This window comes from Emys orbicularis, chromosome 3 (genome assembly GCF_028017835.1).
Source record: "Emys orbicularis isolate rEmyOrb1 chromosome 3, rEmyOrb1.hap1, whole genome shotgun sequence".
Lineage (NCBI taxonomy): Eukaryota > Metazoa > Chordata > Testudines > Emydidae > Emys > Emys orbicularis.
In genome coordinates this window covers 72,238,755-72,264,808 of record NC_088685.1, presented here as the reverse complement: position 1 = coordinate 72,264,808, position 26,054 = coordinate 72,238,755, and the positions used below count along the sequence as shown (strand labels likewise).

The window sequence follows — 26,054 nt, the reverse complement described above, 5'->3', positions numbered from 1 at the left end:
CCAACTCCTCCCATGTAGCTTAAAATAATCACTGCAGAATTTTCCCCCCATGAGGAGTGAAAGAAAAATGCACTGGCAGTATGACTTCACCTCTTTGTGTGAGAGGGGAAGAGTACTTCCATGAAGGCCCCAGTGTCTTCAGTCTGCAGAAATTGCTGTTGCTCTTGCCTGTTAGCCCCTCTTTTGAACAGGTGTCTGGAGCACCCCTGAATATGTATTTCATGTCTCTAGAGGTGATGCAGAAGGAACTCTGTACATTGGGCAGCCAGTATAGTATATCGTGTACTGGACTGAGACTGTGATGACCTGGCTACAGTTCCCGGCTCTGCCTCTGGCTTGCTAGGTGATCCTTCCCTAACTGTGTGGACCCTGCTGGTGTGCACTAAAAGTACTAGGTTAAAATGCTAGTACTAGGGAACTTTTTAATGTACACCTCCAGGGTCTACATGGACTAATTAATGCACAATATGCCAGTGCGCTTTAGAAATCCCAGCCCCTGTAGTGCTCATTACCCTGATGTTGTAGATATGCCCTAACTCACCAGACCAGGTGAATCACTAAAGGCTTTAACAGTGGCGTTGTAGTTAAGAGGATGCAGGATAGCAATGGCTGAGTGGTCCAGAGGAGGGACTTAAACTGTCTTGGATTAACCAAGAAATGTCTTTGGTTTACATTATAGTGTTTTGATTTGCATTTTTGTGTTTGTGAATAGAAGTGAAACATCTTTATTTTTCTTTTCAGAACCTCTGGTGCGTCACCCTGGTTTTCGTTTGTTTGCCTGTATGAATCCAGCTACGGATGTTGGAAAGAGAAATCTACCTCCAGGAATAAGAAACAGGTAAAAAAATGAATGGATTGTAAAATAGTTAAAGTTGCTGTCTGTTTTGGAATTTGACTAGCTTCATGAGTCAACATGAATGGTACAACACCCTTGTTTGAAGCCCCAGGAGATAGACATTCTGAGAGGTGTTTGTTATGAGATTGTTAAGGAGTGTTGATTGAATAGCAGGAGGAAACTACTGTTCTGCTGATGCAGAACCTAAAGAGCTGGTCTGGTAATAGTGTAGAATAGTGTAGAATGTTACGGTTTAGGAGTCATTCCTTAAGTGTAAGTTGTCAGAGGCTGGGAATGCTGCTGTAGCAAAATGCTCTGTGCCTCTTGGGAATAATAAAGGCAAGTGCTTCACAGTCCTCTAGCAATCATTCTTGTTATCTTAGCAGTGTTGATGGGCTGTACAAAGAGCTCTATATTTAGCCTTCTGTAGTTGGAGGAAGGCTAGTTGGACATGGAAGTGGATGTGTGATACCTGGAATATTTGGGACTCAGAGGACCACTGTGGCTGGAGAAAAGTGGGTCTGAGAGAATTTCTTTATCTAGTGTAACCCACCTGACACCACCTGTGAGTGCTAAGTTCTGGACCTGCTGTCTATCTCTCATGCAATTTCCCTGCTGATTGTCAGGAAACTTATACAAAATTTATACCACTCTGAAAAGTGACCACGTGAAAATCTTCAGTGCTTGCTCAGGAGATCTGTTCACTGTGTGTACTTAATCAAAAATAAGGTTTTGTTGATATTAGCTTTGCAGAGCTAATAGCAATAAGAGAGAGAGAGAGAGAGAGCTGGAGTAAATTTCCCCTTTTGCATTATAATCAGAATTACTTATTTTAAGTTCCAGTAAATTACATTTGTCCAAAATTCATTGAAGGCAATGGAATTTTACAAGTGTAGCAGGCCTACTTTGGCCTGCAGAACCATTGTTACCAGTGGTGATATATGAGATGCAAAGAACCCAACTTGATTTTCAGATCCCCGGATGAGTTTCCAGGACTAACAGTTAGAAATGTGATTTTCATACTTGGTAAGCACAATTGATGCACAGTCAGTGAGACAATGAACATGAAATCCCATTACTGCCATTTTTGGAGTGGCTTAGAACTCCACTTCCGTAGCTAAATATAAAGTAGATACTTTGCTGCTAATGTAGCTGCTCAGTTTCCTTTTTATCTTGATGAGTTGTTTTTCTCTGTTTAAATGGTTGCTCCATTAGAAATTTATGAAAAGAGGTAATATGTGAGGTAAGCTTGACAGTTCAAAAATTGGATGTGTGGTATGTTTCACTACAGTTGAGTGATTAATATAGAGAATCAGTTTTCAAAAACCCTCTCGCTGTGCCATTACTTTAATAGTTAGTAACTGCTGTCTGGAGCTCTGTACCACAAACTCCTTTTAAAAGCATGTTTCTTGTAGAGTGAGTTGAACTTGGTAGACTGTATAAAACAATACAGATATTGATACTTTGTACTTAAACAATGTAATACTTAGCCTGTAGTTACATATTATTCTCTGCTTCAGGTCAGTCGGTATTTGTATATCAAGTCAATAAATCTTTATGTTGGCAAACAAGTCAATATTTGATTTGCTGCTTATGCTATATTTTGAGCATTATATATTCTATGAGAGATTAACTGGGCCCTAATGAAATTTCAGAGTGTCTGTTTTATCATCAGTAGGCAGATGTCTAAGTGTTATAGCTTAATTTTTCTCGTAGGTTTACTGAACTTTATGTAGAAGAACTGCAGAATGAAGGAGACTTGCTAATTCTTATCATGGACTATTTGAAAGGCTTGAATGTGAGCAAAAACACAGTACAAGGAATCATGAAGTAAGTTATATTTACATTTTTATGAAGCCTCAGTTCAAGAAGTTGCAAATGAAAATACATAAGAACATAAGAACATAAGAACATAAGAAAGGCCGTACTGGGTCAGACCAAAGGTCCATCTAGCCCAGTATCTGTCTACCGACAGTGGCCAATGCCAGGTGCCCCAGAGGGAGTGAACCTAACAGGCAATGATCAAGTGATCTCTCTCCTGCCATCCATCTCCATCCTCTGACGAACAGAGGCTAGGGACACCATTCTTACCCATCCTGGCTAATAGCCATTTATGGACTTAGCCACCATGAATTTATCCAGTCCCCTTTTAAACATTGTTATAGTCCTAGCCTTCACAACCTCCTCAGGTAATGAGTTCCACAAGTTGACTGTGCGCTGCGTGAAGAAGAACTTCCTTTTATTTGTTTTAAACCTGCTGCCTATTAATTTCTTTTGGTGACCCCTAGTTCTTGTATTATGGGAATAAGTAAATAACTTTTCCTTATCCACTTTCTCAACATCACTCATGATTTTATACACCTCTATCATGTCCCCCCTTAGTCTTCTCTTTTCCAAACTGAAGAGTCCTAGCCTCTTTAATCTTTCCTCATATGGGACCCTCTCTAAACCCTTAATCATTTTAGTTGCTCTTTTCTGAACCTTTTCTAGTGCTAGAATATCTTTTTTGAGGTGAGGAGACCACATCTGTACACAGTATTCGAGATGTGGGCGAACCATGGATTTATATAAGGGCAATAATATATTCTCAGTCTTATTCTCTATCCCCTTTTTAATGATTCCTAACATCCTGTTTGCTTTTTTGACCGCCTCTGCACACTGCGTGGACATCTTTAGAGAACTATCCACGATGACGCCAAGATCTTTTTCCTGACTCGTTGTAGCTAAATTAGCCCCCATCATGTTGTATGTATAGTTGGGGTTATTTTTTCCAATGTGCATTACTTTACATTTATCCACATTAAATTTCATTTGCCATTTTGTTGCCCAATCACTTAGTTTTGTGAGATCTTTTTGAAGTTCTTCGCAATCTGCTTTGGTCTTAACTATCTTGAGTAGTTTAGTATCATCTGCAAACTTTGCCACCTCACTGTTTACCCCTTTCTCCAGATCATTTATGAATAAATTGAATAGGATAGGTCCTAGGACTGACCCTTGGGGAACACCACTAGTTACCCCTCTCCATTCTGAGAATTTACCATTAATTCCTACCCTTTGTTCCCTGTCCTTTAACCAGTTCTCAATCCATGAAAGGACCTTCCCTTTTATCCCATGACAGCTTAATTTACGTAAGAGCCTTTGGTGAGGGACCTTGTCAAAGGCTTTCTGGAAATCTAAGTACACTATGTCCACCGGATCCCCCTTGTCCACATGTTTGTTGACCCCTTCAAAGAACTCTAATAGATTAGTAAGACACGATTTCCCTTTACAGAAACCATGTTGACTATTGCTCAAGAGTTTATGTTTTTCTATGTGTCTGACAATTTTGTTCTTTACTATTGTTTCAACTAATTTGCCCGGTACCGACGTTAGACTTACCGGTCTGTAATTGCCGGGATCACCCCTAGAGCCCTTTTTAAATATTGGCGTTACATTAGCTAACTTCCAGTCATTGGGTACCGAAGCCGATTTAAAGGACAGGTTACAAACCTTAGTTAATAGTTCCGCAACTTCACATTTGAGTTCTTTCAGAACTCTTGGGTGAATGCCATCTGGTCCCGGTGACTTGTTAATGTTGAGTTTATCAATTAATTCCAAAACCTCCTCTAGTGATACTTCAATCTGTGACAGTTCCTCAGATTTGTCACCTACAAAAGCCAGCTCAGGTTTGGGAATCTCCCTAACATCCTCAGCCGTGAAGACTGAAGCAAAGAATCCATTTAGTTTCTCCGCAATGACTTTATCATCTTTAAGCGCTCCTTTTGTATTTTCATCGTCAAGGGGCCCCACTGGTTGTTTAGCAGGCTTCCTGCTTCTGATGTACTTAAAAAACATTTTGTTATTACCTTTGGAGTTTTTGGCTAGCCGTTCTTCAAACTCCTCTTTGGCTTTTCTTATTACACTCTTGCACTTAAGTTGGCAGTGTTTGTGCTCCTTTCTATTTGCCTCACTAGGATTTGACTTCCACTTTTTAAAGGAAGTCTTTTTATCTCTCACTGCTTCTTTTACATGGTTGTTAAGCCACGGTGGCTCTTTTTTAGTTCTTTTACTGTTTTTCTTAATTTGGGGTATACATTGAAGTTGAGCCTCTATTATGGTGTCTTTAAAAAGGGCCCACGCAACTTGCAGGGATTTCACTTTAGTCACTGAACCTTTTAACTACATAATTACATAATTACATAATTACAGCCTACAATTTTTTACATTAGTCTCTCCCACCCGACGTTCTTGAAGAATGACACCCAACCTCCTTATTCTAGGGCTACTTGTATGTTACCTTTTGTTGCTGTTGTCTTCCTTTCTTCCATCCCCACCCCAAAAAGTAGTTTATTGACATTACCAGTTAGAGAGCATTATTGCTTTAATCCTTTCCTTCATCTGGGAGGCTAGAAGGGGTGGCTACTTCAGAATATCTCTGTGCATCAGTTGTGGGGATGGTTTGCTTGCTTGCCACAGAACCTCTTTCCTTAAGAGCAGGCATGTTGCCTCCAATGTGCTAAATTTCTGTAGTTCAGTTTTTTGGGCAATCTAAAGTATCTGTTCAAAGGACTTGTAAGTACCTAGTGATACATGGCGTACCAGGTTATCTCCCTGAAACACAAAATATTGTCATTTAAAACATTGATAGTTCTTTCTTGACTTTTTGGGCTTCATTGCCTGCCAGAGTAGGCCCTATTGCAACACTACATGGTGACTTCAGTTTAGACCTTCCCAGGAAAGTGGTGAATGAAGAGGCTATTTTGAATGTTCCTATACAGGGATTAAATCCCTTAGAGAGAGGTTTTGATGCTAGAAAGTATTAACTCTTTGGTAACGATGAAATACAAACAGGCCCGCTGACGAGGGTGGGGAGGAAAGGGGTCAATTGCCCAGGGACCCGGTGATTTAAAAGGTTCTGGGCGGATGGGATAGATCTTAATTTTTATTAAAAAAATATGTATTTAAAAAAAAGAAATCCTGCTGCTCTGTACAGAGCGCTGTCCCTCATTGTGACAGTAACAGTTTGCCAGAGGGCTGCCGCACCCTGCTAGTCTGGCAGAGTCTCAGCAACAGCAGCCTGGGAACCATGGGGCTTGCTGCCTCCTCTGGCTGCTGTGCCTGCCACGCTGTCTCTACGGCTGCTGCGGGGCTGAGGACAGGGAGACTTTAAAGAGGAACAAGCTCCCTCTGTGCTACCAGATTTCCTCCTCCGGGGCTGCAGCTCCTGGCCAGACACAAGCCAGCAAGTTCAGCCACCCAATCGAGCCTTTCTAAGTTTGCCGAGAGGCAGCTGGGGCTAGAACCCCACCCCCCTTCGCTGCCGCTAGCACTGGCTGCCGAGCCACTATCACGAGCACAGCATGAGGGGCCACCTCCACCGCTCAGCCAGGGAACGAGGCGTGGGTTTTCCCTCTCCTTGGAGATCTCCCAGTAGATGTGGCGCACCATGCCTGCTGTCTCCTCATTGCTCTGGGTGTTGATGTCCCACAGCACCAGCAGCACAAGTATAGTATTGTATTGTATTGTATATTTTAACTTTGTTAGTCATATTCAGTTACATCTTGTATATCAGCTTTTTCCTTGTCTTTAGATTACACATGAATCACGATTAGGTGTTTAATTAGCCTACTTGATACTTTAGGTGCTTTCTTATTTTGTGCTTCTTTAAATTTTTTAGATATTAATTAATTTCATAATGTATTTATTTAATTTAAATATATAATTCTAAATAAATTCTACAGCTTATATTTCGGCTCACAATTTGTTTAATACTGGTGCTGTAACTGAAAAAAAAAGTTAACTAGGGCCTTGGCTACACTGGCGCTGTACAGCGCTGCAACTTGCTGCGCTCAGGGGTGTGAAAATGCCTCCCCCTCCCCCCCCCCGCGAGTGCAGCGCTGTAAAGCGCCAGTGTAATCAGCGCCTGCAGCGCTGCATGCTCGCTCGCAGTGCTGCAAGCTACTCCCCTCGGAGAGGTGGAGTACATACAGCGCTGCGAGAGAGCTCTCGCAGCGCTGGCGGCGCGACTACACTCGTGCTTCACAGCGCTGCCGCGGCAGCGCTGTGAATTCCCAAGTGTAGCCAAGGCCTAGATCAAGCAACGCCACAACTTACACATAGTGGGTTCTAATGTGTTATCAATAGGATAAAAAGTAGCGTCGTAAACCTCAGCCATTCCTTTCTAGGTGGGCCATTGACTGTTCTGCCCTGGGGCCCGGAATACAAATAAGTAACTGGTTTAACTCTTTATTTTGTAGCTTCTATTTATCTGTGAGAAAAGAGTCAGAAACAAAATTGGTGGATGGGACTGGCCATAGACCTCACTACAGCCTTCGTACACTTTGCAGGGCTTTGAGATTTGCAGCATCTAATCCGTGTAAAAACATACAGCGCTCACTGTATGAGGTAATGATCTTTCTGTGTGATTTTGTTCCTAAGTGTGTGTTCAATACAAAATCTACTCGGTTAAAGGAATACAAGGAAAATCATATTTTCTAAGGACATCAGATATCAAACAAATGCCTAAAAAATAAAGCTTAAATAAATTTTCACTTCACAATAGAAAATAACTCTATTCTTGTAGGGCTTTTGCTTGGGCTTCCTGACACAGCTTGACAGAGTTTCTCACCCGATAGTTAGGAAGCTAATTTGCCAGCATATTGTCTCCGGCAACATCAAAAGCCTCCTTAAGCAGGTAGGAACTTCTGAATATTTTGGGATGTTTAATGTTATCAGGAAGATTGGTTTTATATGAATTTTCCCTTGTTGATCATGCTTTAGTAATTTTAAAAGTTCTCAAATACTAAAAATTTAAACTTTATCCTATTGATTGTTTCTGATAAAATGTTTTTTTCATTTAACTTGAACTATATGGTTTAAGCATGATGTTTTCTTATCTGGCTTGTTCTTTCATCTGAAAACATTGAAAGGATGTGGAGAACTTGCATATGACTGAATCTTGCCAAATTTCAGAGAATGACCAGACCAACTTTAGTGGTGGTGACTCTAATTCTGAAGTAGAGATGGGGGAGGAACTTGCTGTTGTTTTTTGTTTTGTTTTGTTTTTGACATAAGGGGCAGTACACATTGATATGGAAAAGGCTTGTGCTCTGATGAAGCAAAAATCTGAGCTTCATCTTGAAGAGGGAGAATCCAGGTTGATTCTTGGAGCACAGAGTGAACTTGCAGGGCTGAAACACAAAATATTGTCATTTAAAACATTAATAGTTCTTTCTTGACTGTTTGGGCTTCATTGCTTGCCAGAGTAGGCCTATTGCAACACTGCTTGGTGACTTCAATTTAGACCTTCAGAGGAAAGTGCTGAATGAAGAGGCTATTTTGAATGTTCCTATACAGGGATTAAATTCCTTAGAGAGATGTTTTGATGCTAGAAATTATTAACTATCCAGTAACGATGAAATAAAAATAAGTAACCCCCTTAGTTCAAGAAATTCCTACAAGTCACTTTTCAGAATAGCACATCACATTAAAGCCCAGAACTGGGAGTCAGAGGAACTGGGGTTCTGTTCACAGCTCTGCACAGATTCTTGACTTCAGACTAGTTACCTTCTCTTCCTTGGATTCAACATCTATAAAATTGGGATAATACATACCTCACAGGAGTGTTGAAGATTAAGCTAATGTCTGTAAATTGCTTTTTATGGAAGATGCTATAGTAGTGCAAAAATAGCTGCTGCTGTTAGAAAACAGTATGAAACACATTTGTATAATCTGTTATTTCTATACTGTTTTTCAGCCATTACCAGAGCCCCAAGGAGGAAGAGCTGTACAGATAGAAGGTTACTGGATTTCAGTAGGGGATAAGGAACCTGTGATAGATGAGACTTATGTATTAACTTCTTCTGTTAAACTTAATCTGAAAGACATTGTCAGAGTTGTGTCTGCAGGGTATGTTTGTTTAAATTTTTGTGTCAGAATACAAAATTAAAAAGACAACATACAATTCTGTAATTGAGGTAGATGTATAATGAGATTGCCTATCTCTATTATATTTCTACCTCTAGTATATTTCTATACTTCTGTTGTATTTCTATCACCCACTCAACTTTAATGTTGCCCCTTAAATCTTAATAGATTAAAATATGCATCAAAATTTTAAAAAAATGATGAGACACTTCTTCTGAGAGGAATAATTCTCCTTCATGACTGACCTGCAGAAAGCCCACTGTAGGAATTGCATGCCGAGCTACAAGAATGACTTTTGACCAGTAGCTAGTAGTTGTGGGGAGCACGTGCACATCACTTGTTCCCAGCATTCTAAGACAAGAGCATAAGTACAGTAGAACCTCAGAGTTACGAACTGACCAGTCAACCACACACCTCATTTGGAACAAGAAGTACGCAATCAGGCAGCAGCAGAGACCAAAAAAAAAAAAAAGCAAATACAGTACAGTCCTGTGTTAAACATAAACTACTAAAAAATAAAGGGAAAGCAGCATTTTTCTTCTGCATGGTAAAGTTTCAAAGCTGTATTAAGTCAATGTTCAGTTGTAAACTTTTGAAATAACCACCATAATGTTTTGTTCAGAGTTATGGACAGTGTTTGTAACTCTGAGGTTCTATTGTAATCCAGTTATCTGCATGCTTGAGAGGATATGAAACCAACTTTTCTTTTGTTGTCCTTAAACAGCCTAAAATTTGTCATGTACAGTCCCACCTAAAGCCCTCTAAAGCTTGGTATAAAAATGGTTTCAGTGCTGATTTAGACCAGCCTCTGATTTCACAAGTGATGACTGAGGCAGCATGGTATAGTAGTTAGCATATGGGAATAAAGGTATTTTAGATTGTGTCCAGGCTTTGACACTGACTGGCTGTGTGACTTGGGTGAGTAACATAAATGAGACATTGAGAGACTAAATTGTAGTCTCTTGATAATCTGTTACACAAGACTCTGAAAATTTCAAACAGTACAGATGCGTTACTTCCTTTTCGTATACATATAGGATATTTTGCTAAGCCAACCTAAAATACTGCTTTTAAAATATTGTCTTTGCTAATCCTTGAAGGACTCATCCAGTGCTGATTCAAGGAGAGACATCAGTTGGTAAAACTAGTTTAATTCGCTGGTTGGCTGCAGCTAGTGGGAACCACTGTGTGCGGATTAACAATCACGAACATACTGACATCCAGGAGTACATTGGCTGTTATACATCAGACGCTTCTGGGAAGCTGATGTTTAAGGAAGGTGAGGTTATCACTTATCACATTTACCTCGAATTCCCTTCCATTTTACATGTTACGCAGAGATGAAAAAAGCTTTTCCTTTCGCTGGTCACGGTTGCGTCAATGCAAATAGGAGTTTCATGCCATTAGTTCAGTTGTGCAGGTCTCTGGTTATCATGTTAAAGGGTTTCCTTTGTTCTTCCATCTCTTGTTCTTTGCTCCATTGCACTGACAGAGGGGAGAGCTAAAGGATTTAACAGCTTCAGTGCTGTTGCACATCTTGCTGTGGGTTAACTTATTTTATTCTGAAGTAAAACTGGCTGCAAGGATTACTTGCTTTTGCAGGTTTTTTTGTACATTTTCATGCAGATTACCTTAAAGGTTTAATCAGAACCTTTTGTATTCCATCACAGGTGTCCTTATTGATGCTATGAGAAAGGGCTACTGGATTATCCTCGATGAACTGAATTTGGCTCCTACGGATGTTCTGGAGGCACTCAACAGACTTCTGGATGATAACAGAGAGCTGTTCATAACAGAGACGCAAGAAGTTGTCAGGGCACACCCTCGATTTATGCTGTTTGCTACACAGAATCCACCAGGACTGTATGGGGGCAGGAAGGTTTGTTGATCTCTCCTCTTGCTTTCGGTTATTATATTACATTAGGAAGAAAGCTTCACCATATTATTCTTTCAAGGGTGCAGAGAGCTGTGGCACAGAAACTTTCTCCCACATATCCGAGAACAATATGAAAGGGTAAAGGAGTAGCGGAAGGGAAGATGGCCTTGTAGCCAAGGCACTGGACTGCTTGCCTGTGTGAGATTGGGCAAGTCACTTAGGCTATATCTACACTGCAACTGGGGGTGTGATTCCTGGCACCCATAGACAGACGTGCACTAGCTCAGCTTGAACCAGCTTGCAGCATGGGCAGTGGCTTGGGGTAGCCACCCGAATCCAAGCCCTCCTGACCCCCTGGGTCCAAGCTGGGGCAGCTAGCTCAAGTTGAGCTGGTGTGAGTCTGTCTGCCTGCCTGCACTGGGAATCGCACCTTCCAGCTGCAGTGTAGACAAACCCTTAGTCTCTCAATGCCTAAGTTGCCATCTGTAAAATGTTGTGAAGATACATTAATGTTTATAAGGTGCTCAAATACTAGGGCTGTGAATGCCATAGAAAAGCCTGTGTGTAAATAAAACAGATACGTATTCTAGAGCAGTGGTTCTCAAACTTATTTGATCGCGGCCCCCCTTCTTTGTGTCTGTAGTAGTAAGCCCCCCACCTCCCCCAGCCAGCCAGCCACTGCTCTCTGGCCACCCAGATCTGAATGTGCGCAGTAAGTATTTTTTCCCCCTAAAGTTTCTCCCCCCCCTCCCCCCCCTCAGTTTGAGAACCCCTGTTCTGGAAAGAGATTTAGCCTGCCAGCCTAGGTAGAAGGAACTTTTCTGAGTTTTGAAGTTGTTTCCTCAACAAGAATATATAGTAGTTCCAATAGTTTTTAATTTAAAAATAATCTGGCATGTCTGTCGCAGGGACCAAATGCTGATATGATCTACACCTAAAAATTCTGTGTGCCTTGACTGACTAGCGCATCACACTTGTGGATGAATATGAGAAAACTGGCTTCCTTTCTCTTCCTTGTAAATGAAGCTTAAGAACTATTGCATTTCATGAACAGCACACACGTGTGCACTTTTTCTGAAGTTCAGTATTGGGTGCAACTGGCTGAGAGATGCCAGAGAAGAATTTGGCAGAGTGGGTAGGCAAATAATATAATTCTTCTGCTATTTGGTGGCCTTTACAAGAGAAGTGAAGTTGGAGAGCAGTGTTCAGTTTCAGCCTTTATTCAGACTTGCCAGTCAGAGAACACACCCAAGAATTTTTAAGAGCAGGTCAGTAGCTTCTCTGGTGGATGCTAAGGCTCCAGTTCAGCAACGATGTTAAGCACACTTTTAAGCACTTTGCTGAATCAGAGTCTAAGTAATTAAATGTAATTTGGCCTGACTGGTTATTTGGTTGTCCCAGACTGCTGGAGAATAGACCCTTTGCATCTTTAATGTCCATTTTGGAAGTTTAAGCACAAGCCTATCTATTCCTTCTCCCATTGGATTTTAACCACTAACCCATCAGGGTAGCTTAGCTTCCTTTGGCTGTACGTGCAGGATGTAGTTTACAAGGATTAAAGGGATAAAGCAAAGTTCAGAAATACCATTCCCAAACCTACATTTTAGGTGTTGTCCAGAGCCTTCAGGAACCGTTTTGTGGAGCTGCATTTTGATGAACTGCCCAGTGCTGAGCTAGAAACAATCCTTCACAAGCGATGCAGTCTGCCACCTTCTTACTGCAGTAAACTCGTCAAAGTCATGCTGAATCTGCAGGTATTGGTGTCTTTTTTTCCCCCCTTTTAATATAGAAGTAAAATTAAGGCCTTTTAAAAAATATTGTATGACTTAACAATGAAGAAATCTTTAATTTAAAATATCCAAGTTTGCTGGCTTAAGTGAACCCTTTCAGTTTGAGTTTTTGTTTAAGAGCAAAAACAAGTCCAGTGGCTACCAGTGCCTCATTTTTGGATTTTTGTTTAAATACTTAAAAAAATATTATGCTCCCTCATTTTTCTAGATCTTAGGTTCTGAAATAGATTGTTGTGAACAGCCATTTAGCTCTGGCTACTTACCAAAATATGTTTCTTCTTTAAAAACAAATGCAATAATAAAAACTGGAGGTACCTCTTTCTTCCTTCTGTCTAGACTTGAATGTGCTTAGACCTTTTTACTGTATTGGAATGAAGTGAAAACTATATTCCAGTTATTAAATGAGAGGAAGTGTGAGGCTGGGATTAGGAATTTATTAGGTTTTCATTTCACTGAAGTTTGTTTGAATGAGGAATACATATTAAATTTTAACCGTCCTCTTTGCTCACTTGGTAGTCTTATCGCAGAGGTTCAACAGTGTTTGCTGGGAAGCATGGTTTCATTACTCTTCGAGATCTGTTTCGTTGGGCTGAAAGATACAGATTGGCAGAACAGACAGAGAAGGATTATGACTGGCTTCAGCATTTAGCAAATGATGGTGGGTCTTTGTGGTTGTTCTTTTTGATACTTCATTTTTTTAAAGAACTAATGTAAACATTTTTCCAACCCCACTTTTCAAATACAAACCTTTGTCCCTCATTACTCATTATTCTGTGATGGAATACACCCCTGTATTCACACCCTACACACTATTGTAATAATCTCTGTACAAAGTATACCTTGTAAGGCAGGAGTCGGCAACCTTTCAGAAGTGGTGTGCCGAGTCTTCATTTATTCACTCTAATTTAAGGTTTGGCGTGCCAGTAATACATTTTAACATTTTTAAAAAGTCTTTCTATAAGTCTATAATATATAACTAAACTATTGCTGTATGTAAAGTAAACAAGGTTTTTAAAATGTTTAAGAAGCTTCATTGAAAATTAAATTAAAATGCAGAGCCCCCTGGACCAGTGGCCAGGCCCTGGGCAGTGTGAGTGCCACTGAAAATCAGCTTGCGTGCCGCCTTTGGCACGTGTGCCATAGGTTGCCTACCCCTGTTGTAAGATGTCATTTGAAAACTCATAATTTGCTGGTCAGTATTGTCCTGGCAAAATATGTGTGGAAACATTGTATGTGTCGTTATAAGATTCCGCTCTTTGATGTTATGAACAGGCAGAAGTCAGGTCTGTCCTTAACAAAGGAAGGAATGTGCGCTTGACTTAATTTACATTTAAGCAGTAAACGGAATCATCACTTAGGGAGAGAAAACAAAGGAAGTTCGAATAAGAGAAAGTATAATCTTGGCATGATGGCAAAACATGGACAAATCCCAGAGTCACCAATCTTTTCCTCCATTCAGGGAGTCCTCAGCTGTAACAAATTGTGTCCTGCATAAGAGCAGCCGTACTGGGTCAGACCAAAGGTCCATCTAGCCCAGTATCCTGTCTTCTGACAGTGGCCAATGCCAAGTGCCCCATAGGGAGTGAACAGAACAGGCAATCATCAAGTGATGATCCATCCCCTGTCGCTCATTCCAGCTTCTGGCGAACAGAGGCTAGGGACACCATTCCTGTCCATCCTGGCTGATAGCTATTGAGGGACCTATCCTCCATGCATACAAGGCAACAGACTTCATTGAAGAGTATCTACCACTTTTGAAAGGCTATCGAGGTTCATAATATTCCTGAGGACAAAAATGTACCCACACTAATTGCAAAGCTGTGAATGTATTTAATAAGTCTGAATTTTAAAAAGCTGCTTTTCAAAGGTTTCAAATTATTCTTGGAGTGTATAGGGTGAAATTTAGAAATCTGAAGAAAAGTGATGGTATGAGTCATAGTGAATATGCCTATAAGATGTGTGACCTAATAAGAAAATGGGAAAAGGGGAAGGGAGGTAAGGATTTTAGCCAATTGTTTGATCTCTTTGGTCAAGAACATTTCCTCAGTATATGCACTGATGAGATTTGGAATAGTTTATGGGATAAATCTTTAAAATCTGTAAGAAATGGCCACCCTGGCTCATTCCTTTGTGCAAACCCAGATGTCCAATGAGCGCAGGCCAGAGAAGGAGGGATGCAAACCCAGTGTAAAGGGTGATCCCGTTTTACCCCTCGGAAAAAAGGAGGATGTTTGGAAGCCCAGGCAGTCTGCCCCCAGCTCCCAATTGTTCCCCTCTTGGAAACTCCCATCACAAACCTCCTGAGCAGGAGGAGAGTCCAAGAAGATGTTTCTAGTGTAACTCCACTGAACACTTGAGAAATCAATGCCCCAAGCTAAAAGAAACTAAGCCCTATCCAATCTATTTTAAGCTCACCTGATGAGTTTTGTGAGGACTGACCCTGAGGGGGTCGATGTGGAATTTATTAAGGTTGCCAGAGTAAATAACAAGGAGTACCCGGCCTGGGGGGAGGGGGAAGACACTGGAGCACAGATCTCTCTGGTCAAGGGTCGCATGGTCCAAAAGACTGAAATGTTACCTGATGAAAAAGTGGAGCTTCTAGTAGTGGGAGGACATATAATTCCTGTACCTGTAGCCAAGATGCATATGGAATGGAAAGGTTTAGAAAGTGTCTTTACAATAGTGGTGCTGGGTAGTATCCCCATTGAAATACTTGTTGGGAATGCTGTTTTGCATATGGTTAAGGCTATTAATTTGGTAACAGAATGATGTCAAAGGGAATATTGTGCTGGATCCTAGAGAGGAGTGGTAACGTCCCAGAAACTGCTGGGAGGGGAGGTCTCTCTAACTCAGTGGTTTTCAAACTTTCTGTATTGGTGACCCCTTTCACACAGCAAGCCTCTGAGTGTGACCCTCCTTATAAATTAAAAACTGGGGGAGGGGTTTTACAGCTCCTGACGCCCCTGTAACCACCGTGCAACCCCCGAGGGGTCATGACCCCCAGATTGAGAACCCCTGCTCTAACTCTTATGCAGCAGAAGGAAACTGTTTCCAGGTGTGGGAGGGGCTGAGGCTGGCTCCTGCATGACCGAGAAAAGCAGCATGCCCTCAGGGCCAGCTGGGGAGGAGATAATTCCTGTGACTGAAGAAGTGGTCTCAGATATCAGTTGCCAGCGTTTTGCAGTTGAATAAGGGATAGATCCCACTCTAGAGAGCGTCAGAAGTGTCCAAGAGGGCGCCCCAAGAAAGAAAAATGAGGAGATTGTATAGGGAGGCTCCTATGGGGAAAAACCAAAGCCCTGGGCAACCCTGTAAGCCAGTAGTCCCCAACCTTTTTCGTCTGGATGAGCCATGGAGGATCATGGTGGCGGACGAGCATCCGCCGAAATGCCGCCAACAAGCGGCAACGTCAATAGGCGTCGCTGCCGAAATGCTGCCAACAAGCAGCGTCATCCAGGTCCTCTGGATGACGCTGCTTGTCGGCTTTTCGGCTGATGCTTGTCCGCCGGCCAGTATGCGGGTGCACTTAGATGCCCCGGCGGGCGCCATGGCGCCTGCAGGCACCGCGTTGGGGACCCCTGCTATAAGCAGTTGGTTGAGCCCACATAACACCATGCTATGTGCTAGCACATGATTGTCCTTTCGCTGGTCACTTGGGGGCACAGAGAACCTATGACAGGTTAAAGAAAAATGTATATGGGCCAGGAATACAGAATGATGTGAGGAATTATTGCAGGTCTTGTGAATTAAGTCAAAAATACCCCAGAAAGTTCCCCTATGCCCCTGGCTTGTAATATAAGAGGCATTTCTGAGGGTAACAATGGACATCGTGGGTCCTACCTGAAGCGGAAAGAAATGTATCTTGGTGATAGTGGATTAGCTCTGACTAAGATTGAGGCAGAATCTGTGGCAAGAGCCATTTTCACTATCTTTAGCAGTGTGTGTTTCCCTAAAAGAGATTTTTATCTGACCGTGCGTCAAATTTTACGTCTCGGCTCTTCAGTGAGCTATGGAAGTTGTGGAGTGACACAACTAAAGGCTACCTCATATCACCCAGAAACAAATGGTTTGGTGGAGTGATTCAGTGGGACCCTAAAATCTGTGTTGGGAGTGACTTACACGCTAGAGGCTGTTTGTGAGCAGTCCAGGCCGGAGGCAACAGCAGCAAGGAATTATAAAGGGCATCCCAGGTTACAGGGCAGGGGTCACAGCTACTCATTGCTCTGGATTGTACCCCTGGTATGTCACACATTCCACTTTAAAAATCAAAGAAAACACTCTGATTTCTCTTGCCTTGTTTACAGGTTTCATGCTTCTGGCAGGCAGAGTCAGGAAACAGGAGGAGGTTGATGTTATTCAAAGTGTCCTTGAAAAGCATTTTAAGAAGAAATTGTATCCCCACTCTCTCTTCTCAGAGGAAAGTGTTAGAAAGTTATTGGGTGAGTTTGCAAAAAGGACTAAATCAAAAGCTTGATGCGTGTGATTAAAGCTAATCAACTTGTTCTTTGTTGGGCAGTTAAATCATCTACACAGATGTTGGTGATGGATGGCGAGTTTAGTCATGTTGTCTGGACTCAAGGGATGAGGAGACTTGCAGTTCTGGTAGGACGAGCCCTGGAGTTTGGCGAACCAGTACTGCTGGTGGGAGACACTGGGTAACTTGTTTTTCTATTACAGTAATGAATTGTTCTGTTTGGCTCTGTTCAGCAAGGTCCTTAACTGCATACCTACATTTAAACACGAGTGATCTCACTGAAGTCAGTAAAACTACTTATGCTTAAAGAGGGGCCTTGCTGTTTCATGGACTTTGTGAATCTAAAACTGTCTCAAATGTGAAGTCAGGTTTGTAGCTGCTGTAATACAGAGTTCACTTTGTAGAGTGCTGTGTTGGAGTGCATCTGTCTTAGCAAAAAACATTAAAAGTATCTCTTGTGGTTTTGCTTTATTTTATCTAATTTGTACAACAGTGTTATATAAACCTGTTAAGGATGTATTGAAACTGAACTGGAGAGGACGGGGGTTGAGTTTCGTTAATGAACTGTCTGTTAGAATCCCAGTATAAGAATTACATACCTTTCTCATGAAACCTGGAAAAGTTAGTAATAAATTTGGTGGAGAGTGGTGAATACATCTGACTGTATAAGGTCCAGCCCATCCTCTTTATTTTTTTCCTGCCTGCAAAAAAGAGGTCATGGAAGCAGATCTCTATAAATTTAGTATTAAGTAGTTCTGTTAGGCTTTGTCTACACTGACATGTCGTTGGCAAAACTTTTGTCGTTCGGGGTGTTAAAAAACCACCCCCCTGAACGACAAAGGTTTTACCAATAAAAAGCACCGGTGTGAACAGTGTTTTGTCAGCAGACGTGCTCTCTTGCCGACAAAGCCGTTGCTGCTCGTGTGGGGTGGAAGTTTTTTGTCGCTAAAAGCCTCGTAGTGTAGTCATAGCCTTAGAGAGTAAAAAGAAGCTGAAGCTGGGAAAGAAGAAACACAATTAATTAGATGCTAAAAGGGAACTTGGATGCTACTTGGAAAAGAATAAATCTTATGTAAGTCTTTCAGTTTAACAGTCAAGACCTTTCATTTCATAGTCTTTCAAAATGGATGATCGCTTGTGTTCAAGCCTGTAAGGAGAACTTGTTCTACAGCAGGAATGGATACGTTGGCTGCTTGTCAAAGGTTTATTGTCTTGGTATTTAAGCTGCCACTTGAAGTTCAATTACTTCATTCACAAAATGTTAATCTGTTAATGGGGCTAGGTGTAGTCTTCTGTGTGGGTGGGCAGTGTTGCTTCAGTCTTGGCATTCTCCTCAGACCTCCTTCTGGTTTATATTTAGGCTCTGGCTACACTGGCGCTGTACAGCGCTGCAACTTGCTGCGCTCAGGGGTGTGAAAAAACACCCCCTTGAGTACAGCGCTGTAAAGCGCCAGTGTAATCAGTGCCTGCAGCGCTGCATGCTTGCTCGCAGTGCTGCAAGCTATTCCCCTCGGAGAGGTGGAGTACATACAGCGCTGCGACTACACTCACGCTTCACGGCAGCGCTGCCGCGGCAGCGCTGTGAAGTCCCAAGTGTAGCCAAGCCCTTAGTCTCCTGCAGTGGAACTCTGTAGAGACAATTCATGAAAGGACAAAGAGAGGTCAAAATCTATCAGTCTCCACTTACTGAATACTGCCTCCGAATGTATGGCCAATACAGATCTAGATTGGATCACCACCTCCTTTCTAGGAGTCCTTTCTGGGACAATTGGAGGTGGAAAGGAAGGAAGGATGGGCAAGGCCTTGTATAGCCTTAGGCTATGTCTACACTTGCAGCGTTTTTGTGCTGTCAGTTTCAACCGTGATAGTGAACCCATGAAAGAGAAGCCCTGGTTTGTGTACTCACTTACTTCCACAGGCATCAGAGAGTGTTTACATTTGCAGCACTTCCATCACCATGAGAGCAGTGCACAGAGGGCAGCTATCCCACAGTGCAGCTCTCTCTATTTGATGATAGGTCTTGTGGGAAGGGCGGGGGTGATCGCGGGGCATCCTGGGTCCCCGCGTAGCCTCCTCTCCCCAAACACGGATCAGCTCCAGTAGCTCAGCATTGCTTCAAGCGGGGGATCGTCTGCTCTGTGGAGCAGGCATTGTCACCTGGCCAGATAAGTGAGCACTTGCCAGGAAAACAGGAAGGGGAGTTTCAAAGTTCCCGGGGCTTTACAGGGAGAGGGTGGATGTCTGTTTACCTGACGTCAGAGCAGCAGAGCTGCTGGCCAGAGTGGTCACCTAGGCACTGTGATATATCCTGTGGAGTCTAAAAGCTCTTTAAACAGGAAGAACGTGTCTTCACTTGCACATCAGCGCAAAAGCATCACCAGTAAGAGCTGTATGCCTCTCGTGGAGGTGGTTTTTATTTTGCAGTGAAACTTCTGAATATAACCGCAAAAAGTCATTGGCAAGTGTAGATGTTCCCATGGGTTTTGTGCAAAAAAGGGACTTTTTCCGCTTTAAATGGCAAGTGTAGACATGCCCTTAGTTGCACCAGTTTAATTGTGATGTTAAACCAGTGAAACATCTGTGTGGATAGGTACAAACTACACTGATATAAGCTTGCTCTAAACCTGGGGTATGTCTACACTACAGGATTAATCCGAATTTATATAATTCGAATTTAGGAAACCAATTTTATAAATTCGAATGTATTCGGCCACACTAGGCACCATTAATTCGGTGGTGTGCGTCCAAGCTACCATAGTAGCATCGATTTCCAGAGCGTTGCATTGTGGGTAGCCAATAACATTGAATTGCCAATAACATCGAATTGCGGCCACACTAACCTTAATTCGGATTAACAATACCGATTTTGACGCTACTCCTCTCGTCGAGGAGGAGTACAGAAATCGAATTAAAGGGCTCTTTAATTTGAATTAAATGGCTTCGTTGTGTGGACGGGTCAAGCGTTAATTCGAATTAAAGCAGCTAAATCCGAATTAAAGTCGTAGTGTAGACCAGGCCCTGGATAAGAGCATCAATGCACAGATGTTGCACCAGTTTAGCAAAAGGTGTGATGTTAACTAAATTAGTTAAACCCATGCAGTTTTGTGTGGGCAAGCCTTTAGGGGCTTATCTCTGGAACATTCAGTTCCCTAGAGTTGTGAATCAAGACATGCAACTTTTATTAAGATTTTGCGGCTTATCTCATGACTCCTATAGTATTGATCTTCAAAAGGCAATACGTTTGGATAATTTAATTTAATAAGTTTTTTTTTAATAGTGAATGAGAAGCTAACATTTTTCTCCTTGGCGCTTCTGATATTTTATGGTGCCTTAATCTTTGATGCATTATGCATCATTCAGAGGAAGTTTGGGGATGTGAAATTTGTTATCTTTCTGAAGTCCAAGTGAAATCTGAGGGTGAAAGTCCCTCACCCATAGTTTAATGAATAATGGTGGCAATTCAGCAATGGTTTGCATGCCAGAAGTGGATGCAATTCATTTAATTTTTGTAAGGTGGGTCAGTATTCAGAGAAGGGAATACATGGGAGTAAGAGGAACAGCATGGTGGGGCCATTGCTTTGCAGGGCTTTGAGGAAATCCAACTGGAACTGCTTTGTTGCTGAAGTGGGCCATTAAGTGGTTGTGGACCCCTTCTGTTTTTGTTCTAAGTTGACTTCATTGGTTTTCTTTGTTCATGTTATAGGTGTGGCAAAACTACTATTTGTCAGATATTTGCAGCCTTGGCAAATCAGAAATTACATTCTGTGAACTGCCACTTGCATATGGAGACATCAGACTTCCTGGGAGGATTACGGCCAGTCAGACAGAGATCAAAGGACAAGGTCTGTCTCATGACAATGGGTGACTGGTATCACTGAGCTGAAGTGTGGTCAAGAGAGCAGCGAATGACAAATCCCTGATGAGTCTTCTTTTTCTTCCCCATTACCTAGGAGGAATTTGACAGTTCTAGGCTCTTTGAATGGCACGATGGACCCCTTGTTTTAGCAATGAAGGAGGACGGCTTTTTTCTCCTGGATGAGATTTCATTAGCTGATGATTCTGTGTTGGAAAGACTTAATAGGTATGCATTCTAAAAGTGTGTAATGTTAAGCAGCCCTCCACCAGGCTACACTTATCGCAAAAATTAGTTAGATAATCTAGTTTCTAATTGTTAATCTTAGCCAGCATCCCTTTTTCTTAGTTGCTCAATTCCTGTTTAAATAAAAAAGATCCAAAGTAACTCAGTGGCGCATTCACTGTTAAGCTGCTGTACCAGATCACTTAGTTTGTGAATTGATGTGTCTCCAGCAGAAAGATGCTGACTGCATCCATATCAGTCCTATATTTTTAGACAATTGCTTGCTATTGGAGAGGCTGCTGGCAACAGAGAAGGAGAAGGGATGGTAAGGTAGGCCTATGAAAAGGACAGGATGAAAATTTACTCCCAGCTAAATCACTATTGAGGTGCTAAACTTATTAGAAGAACTTAGAAGTATCCTGATCCAAAAGCAAAGGAGTGCAGATTTGTTCAAGATTATTGTGGCAATGTTTTTGTGTCCTTGGGTTGTTTATATCCTTAGCTGTGTGCTAAGTATTACAATGAGGTTTGCTCTATGTCAGTGGTTCTCAACCAGGAGTCCGGGGGCCGTGAGCAGGTTTCAGAGCATCCGCCACAATAAACCAGAGAGCAGGGCTGGCGTTAGTCACTGGGGCCCAGGGAAGAAAGCCGAACCCTGAGCCCCACTGCCTCGGACTGAAGCTGAAGCCTGGACGCTGCCGCATGGGGATGAATCTAACTTAGCTTTGCGGAGCCCCTGTGGCGTGGGGCCTTGGACAATTGCCCTGCTTGCTATCCCCTAACGCTGGCTCTGGCTTTTAATTTACTGGATATGCAGGAAAAAACATTTTTTGTGGCATAGATGGGCACAGAGTTTTTATAGCATATTGGGGGGAACGGACTCAGAAAGAAAAAGGTTGAGAACCCCGTTCTGTGGCACTGCTCCAGACTGAAGACCACCTTCATGCGCTTAACTAACCTGTGCTCAAAATGTTATAGTCACCTTTCTTTGCTTAGACTGACAGGACAACAGAGTAACAGCTAGTTAATTTCCCCAGATAAAACAGTTAAAACACAGTTCTCCTTAAAGGATAGCATGTAGTGACAGTTAACACAATAGAGCGAAAACTAAATAAATTTACATGATTAAAATGGAATCTACAATGAGACCTATAGCTAGCGCTATAACCTTTCCTTCTATAGAAGATAGATGAAAGCCATATTTCCTGCCAGTTCGTGTAAAAAACATTTCTCAGTCTGTCATTACGTTCGTGGGAAGTGACAACCCTTGTCCAAGAACAGGAAAGGTGCCTAGCAAATTGGTGTCTTTCAATACCTTCCCAAATTTTTTTTTATGTAAAGATGTTACAACTGACACTATATACTACTGTTAGATTACAGCACCCCTCATTTTAAAGTCTGTCTTTCTTTTCTGTTACCAAATATATTGAGATGACCAGCAATTACTTTCTTTGATGTCTCAATAGTTTCTCTATATTTCAAGTAGGTTTTTCATAGCTCATGTGCACCTTTGCAAACTAATCTTCTTCAGTTAACTTTATTGTTTTGTTAATGATTCTAGGCAACATCTTCCTGAACACTTCTGCTAACATGCCCAGTAATGGGTCACACTTTTAGCTCCTTCACACAGTTCACTAGTGAGAGTATATTATGGGGCAGGGCTATGCAACTAAAAATATTAAATAGATATTTTAAGTTACAACAAATTCACTATCAGAGCAACTTGTCAGTTTTGTATTCCAGAAACTTAAAAACTAATTCAGTATGCTCTTCATCAGGCTTCAGCTGTTACTTTCGTTACTTTTGGCATTGTATTTATAAGAGAGAGTTTTTGGAAGGTTCATGCTACAGTGTAAATCTTTTGACCAACAACTTTACACGGACTTGCACGTCAAGATGAAGATGAGCTTTCCACACTTGTGTATTCAGAAATATTGTCAGTTGGGAAGGATAAGCAGAATTTATTATTTACTTTTGCTGGAGCCCATTATACTGAGCTTTATGACTTAGGCTATGTCTACACTGGCAATTGAATGACAAAACTTTTGTCTTTCAGATGTGTTTTCTCCCCCCCCCCCCCCCCCCCCCAAAAAAAGACAAAAAAGTTTTGCTGCAACAAGCACCAGTGTGAACAGCATGTTGTCAGCAGGAGACACCGCTCGTTGGGGGTGGAAGTTTTTTGTCGGCAGGAGAGGCGACAAACAGCGGCTACATTGCCCGACTTTTAGCGGCATGGCTGTAGCGACACAGCCATGTCGCTAAAAGCTGTGTAGTGTAGACATAGCCTTAGAAATCAAACTAAGCAAAGCTACCTTACGTTTATATTTTTTTTAAAAGACTGGTGACTTTCTAAAGTGCAAGCTATGGGATTTAAATAAAACAAGTTTTTTAACACAATTTTTTAAAAACCTGGTTTTTAGTGTTCTTGAAGTTGAGAAGACACTGGTGCTTGCTGAAAAAGGTAGTCAAGAAGATGAGGATAATGAAGTAGAACTTCTGGTTGCTGGAAAAAAATTTCGCATCCTAGCAACCATGAACCCAGGAGGTGACTTTGGAAAAAAAGAGGTAAATTCTGAGAGGTCACTGGAATTATGACCAGAATGTGCAGCATGCATATGTTATAGGTCCCAGCATGCAGTGTTGCATATTGGAGTCTGTCTCCTGGCTCTAAAGGAGGACTAAGGTGTGTCTTTCTTCCACCACCCGTGTACTATTATTTTGACAATGTAAACGAGCACTCAACAAAATATCAACAAAGAAAAAGGTGGACACTGAATCATATAAATAGACTTGATATGGAGAACACTTTAAGTAAATGAAGTGTAACCCGCAAAGGAAACTGCGTCCAAATCCAGTTCTTGCAGTGGAGTCTTTATGGTGTGGTGTGGGGATGCAATGACAGATTGTGCTCCTGGAACAGACAAAAACTGACAACTAGAAGTTGTCACCTAGGGTCTCCAAAAAATGGACAAATCCCAGTAGGGAAAGATTTCCCACAAAATAAGAACTACAGTTCTCAGGTAACCCCTTACGTTGTTTTAAAAGTATCTTCATAACCATCTAAGGAATGACAGACATTTGAACTCAAAGCTTCAGCTCTTTTACTCCTAGAGAGGGGGCTGTCCATTAAAAAAAAAAATCAGTCATTTTTAGCGTCCTAACAAATCTACCAGAAAGCCCCGGGTTCAGAAATCAAAGGGAAATTGCCTCTTTATTGCATATTTACTTCTTGATGATTGCTCTTTATAATTCAGCGCAAAGGAGCAATTAGGGAAAGGCATTCCAATTCAGCCCCTTTACCTGTATATGGTGGTCTTTCTTTCAAAGGCCAAGAGGGCAGATGAGATTATACAGCCCTTGTTTGATAGACTGTATCTCTGAAGTTCCATCTCACTCTGATTCTTGCAAGCGATCTCATTTTCTCCCCTATTCTCTTTCAGTATTTCAAATGAACAGTTGGTGTGTTCTCTTGGTCTTGCACTAAAAGAGCCACATTTTCTCCTATTTGCAATAGCTATAAACACCCTGTCATTATTAGAAGGAATACTACATTATTTCGAAAAGGGGTCAGTTTATTTACTGTTTTAATAATTCACACGTACTAGAACTACTAGTCTATGAAAGTTTAAATGCAAGCTTAAGTAATGTAGGTCTGTAGTAGCTGTGATATATGCTGGTAGTGGCTATATTGTTATATTTTATTGCCTGCAGCTTTCTCCTGCACTACGCAACAGATTTACAGAGATATGGTGTCCACAGAGTAACAGTCGTGAAGATTTAATACAGATCGTAAAGCACAATCTTCATCCAGGACTGTCTCTGGACAGGATAAACCACCAAGGTAAGTATAATTTAGTTTTGTGTCAAATTTAAACTCCGCAGTGGGGAGAGAACTGAATTTGAAGATAGAGATGGTTTTGGCAGGGATTCACACTAATGCTTCTTCCATCCATAAATACAACTATCTCTGCAAACAGACTCTGACGCACTGGCCTCTGTTCCTTCCTTCATAGCATCCCATTGCCACGTGACTGACCAAAAGTTGTTAGCAAAGCAATGCAAAGGTCCCCTCCCCACCAGCTGAACTCTGCCCTCCTCTTCAATATCTTATCCTATTTCCCAGGTATTGGGAAGGAACAAAAGACCAGGACCAGAATTCTCATTTCCTTTGCTACTGACAGCTTGGCTATTGGTTCGATTTACTGAGCTCTGTGTTCCCTTATATTTTATCTTTAAGGTGGTTGTCTTTGACAGTGCAGACACTGGATTCCTCCTCCTCTGTTGGTCTGGCAGATAGGAGGATGATCAGTTGCCATCCACAATTTTCCCTCTGAAGTGCTCCTTCCTCTGCTGCAGTTAGATACCTGCTTTACTCAAAGCAGCATGCAGGAAGGTGACTTCCGTGGGCATATCTGGCATCATTCGTGGTTCTACCAGAGAAGGCTAAAGAAAAGGATTTTGAGGGCGGGGGGGGGGGGGGGAGCGATGAACACCTCATCTGTGCCTCCTGCAGTAGTGATATGCAGTGGGGAGCCTTAAGAGTCCTTCTGCTCTTGCTGAGAGAGAAACCTTTGCGATTGGCTCAGAGGCTGGATTCATTTCTGGAAATCAGATGAAACTAGCCCCTCAGCTTCTCTTAAGGGGGAGAGAAGTGCCCATGTTGGGAGTCGAGGCTCTCCCAGAGGCATCAATGGAAGCAATTTTCTGGAGCTTTGAAAGGCCTGTAAAATAGGGCGAGGAGCTCACTTGTGGGGAATGGCAACCTTTTCCATGATAGCCTCAGACTCTGAAGAGGTTTCTTTGAGATTTCCACAAGCTAAACGGCTTTCATTGTCAAACACCACCCCACTCCTTTACCTAGCCTGTGGATTACATGAGTGGCTCAATGACTTATTTCTGCCTGCTAAACCTTTCCAGGAGCCTTTAACCTCCACTCCTAGGGGGTACTCTCAGGATTCTTCCATGTTTCCAGATTCTCTGCTAAGCTGCTGGTGCTTGCCCTTCCCTTGCGTTTTCATGACTGCTCTAGTAGGTCACAGTTCAGAAGAGGGAGAGGTGTCCTTAGAGCTGAGCCCCAGGCTCCATTACAAGGAGCT

General features: G+C 42.0%; 1 protein-coding gene across 1 annotated transcript in view; it reads left to right on the top strand.

Moving 5' to 3' along the window:
• The window catches only part of MDN1 (midasin AAA ATPase 1), a 172,173-nt gene that overhangs the window by 52,475 nt on the left and 93,644 nt on the right, over positions 1–26,054 (top strand). The window contains exons 19-33 of the mRNA XM_065400340.1: positions 742–838; positions 2,552–2,665; positions 7,072–7,219; positions 7,398–7,508; positions 8,571–8,722; positions 9,841–10,019; positions 10,411–10,619; positions 12,224–12,370; positions 12,923–13,064; positions 16,711–16,845; positions 16,923–17,061; positions 20,584–20,722; positions 20,831–20,961; positions 23,379–23,523; positions 24,670–24,799. Coding sequence (XP_065256412.1) covers positions 742–838; positions 2,552–2,665; positions 7,072–7,219; positions 7,398–7,508; positions 8,571–8,722; positions 9,841–10,019; positions 10,411–10,619; positions 12,224–12,370; positions 12,923–13,064; positions 16,711–16,845; positions 16,923–17,061; positions 20,584–20,722; positions 20,831–20,961; positions 23,379–23,523; positions 24,670–24,799 — 2,118 coding nt within the window. The remainder of the gene's footprint in view (positions 1–741; positions 839–2,551; positions 2,666–7,071; positions 7,220–7,397; positions 7,509–8,570; positions 8,723–9,840; positions 10,020–10,410; positions 10,620–12,223; positions 12,371–12,922; positions 13,065–16,710; positions 16,846–16,922; positions 17,062–20,583; positions 20,723–20,830; positions 20,962–23,378; positions 23,524–24,669; positions 24,800–26,054) is intronic.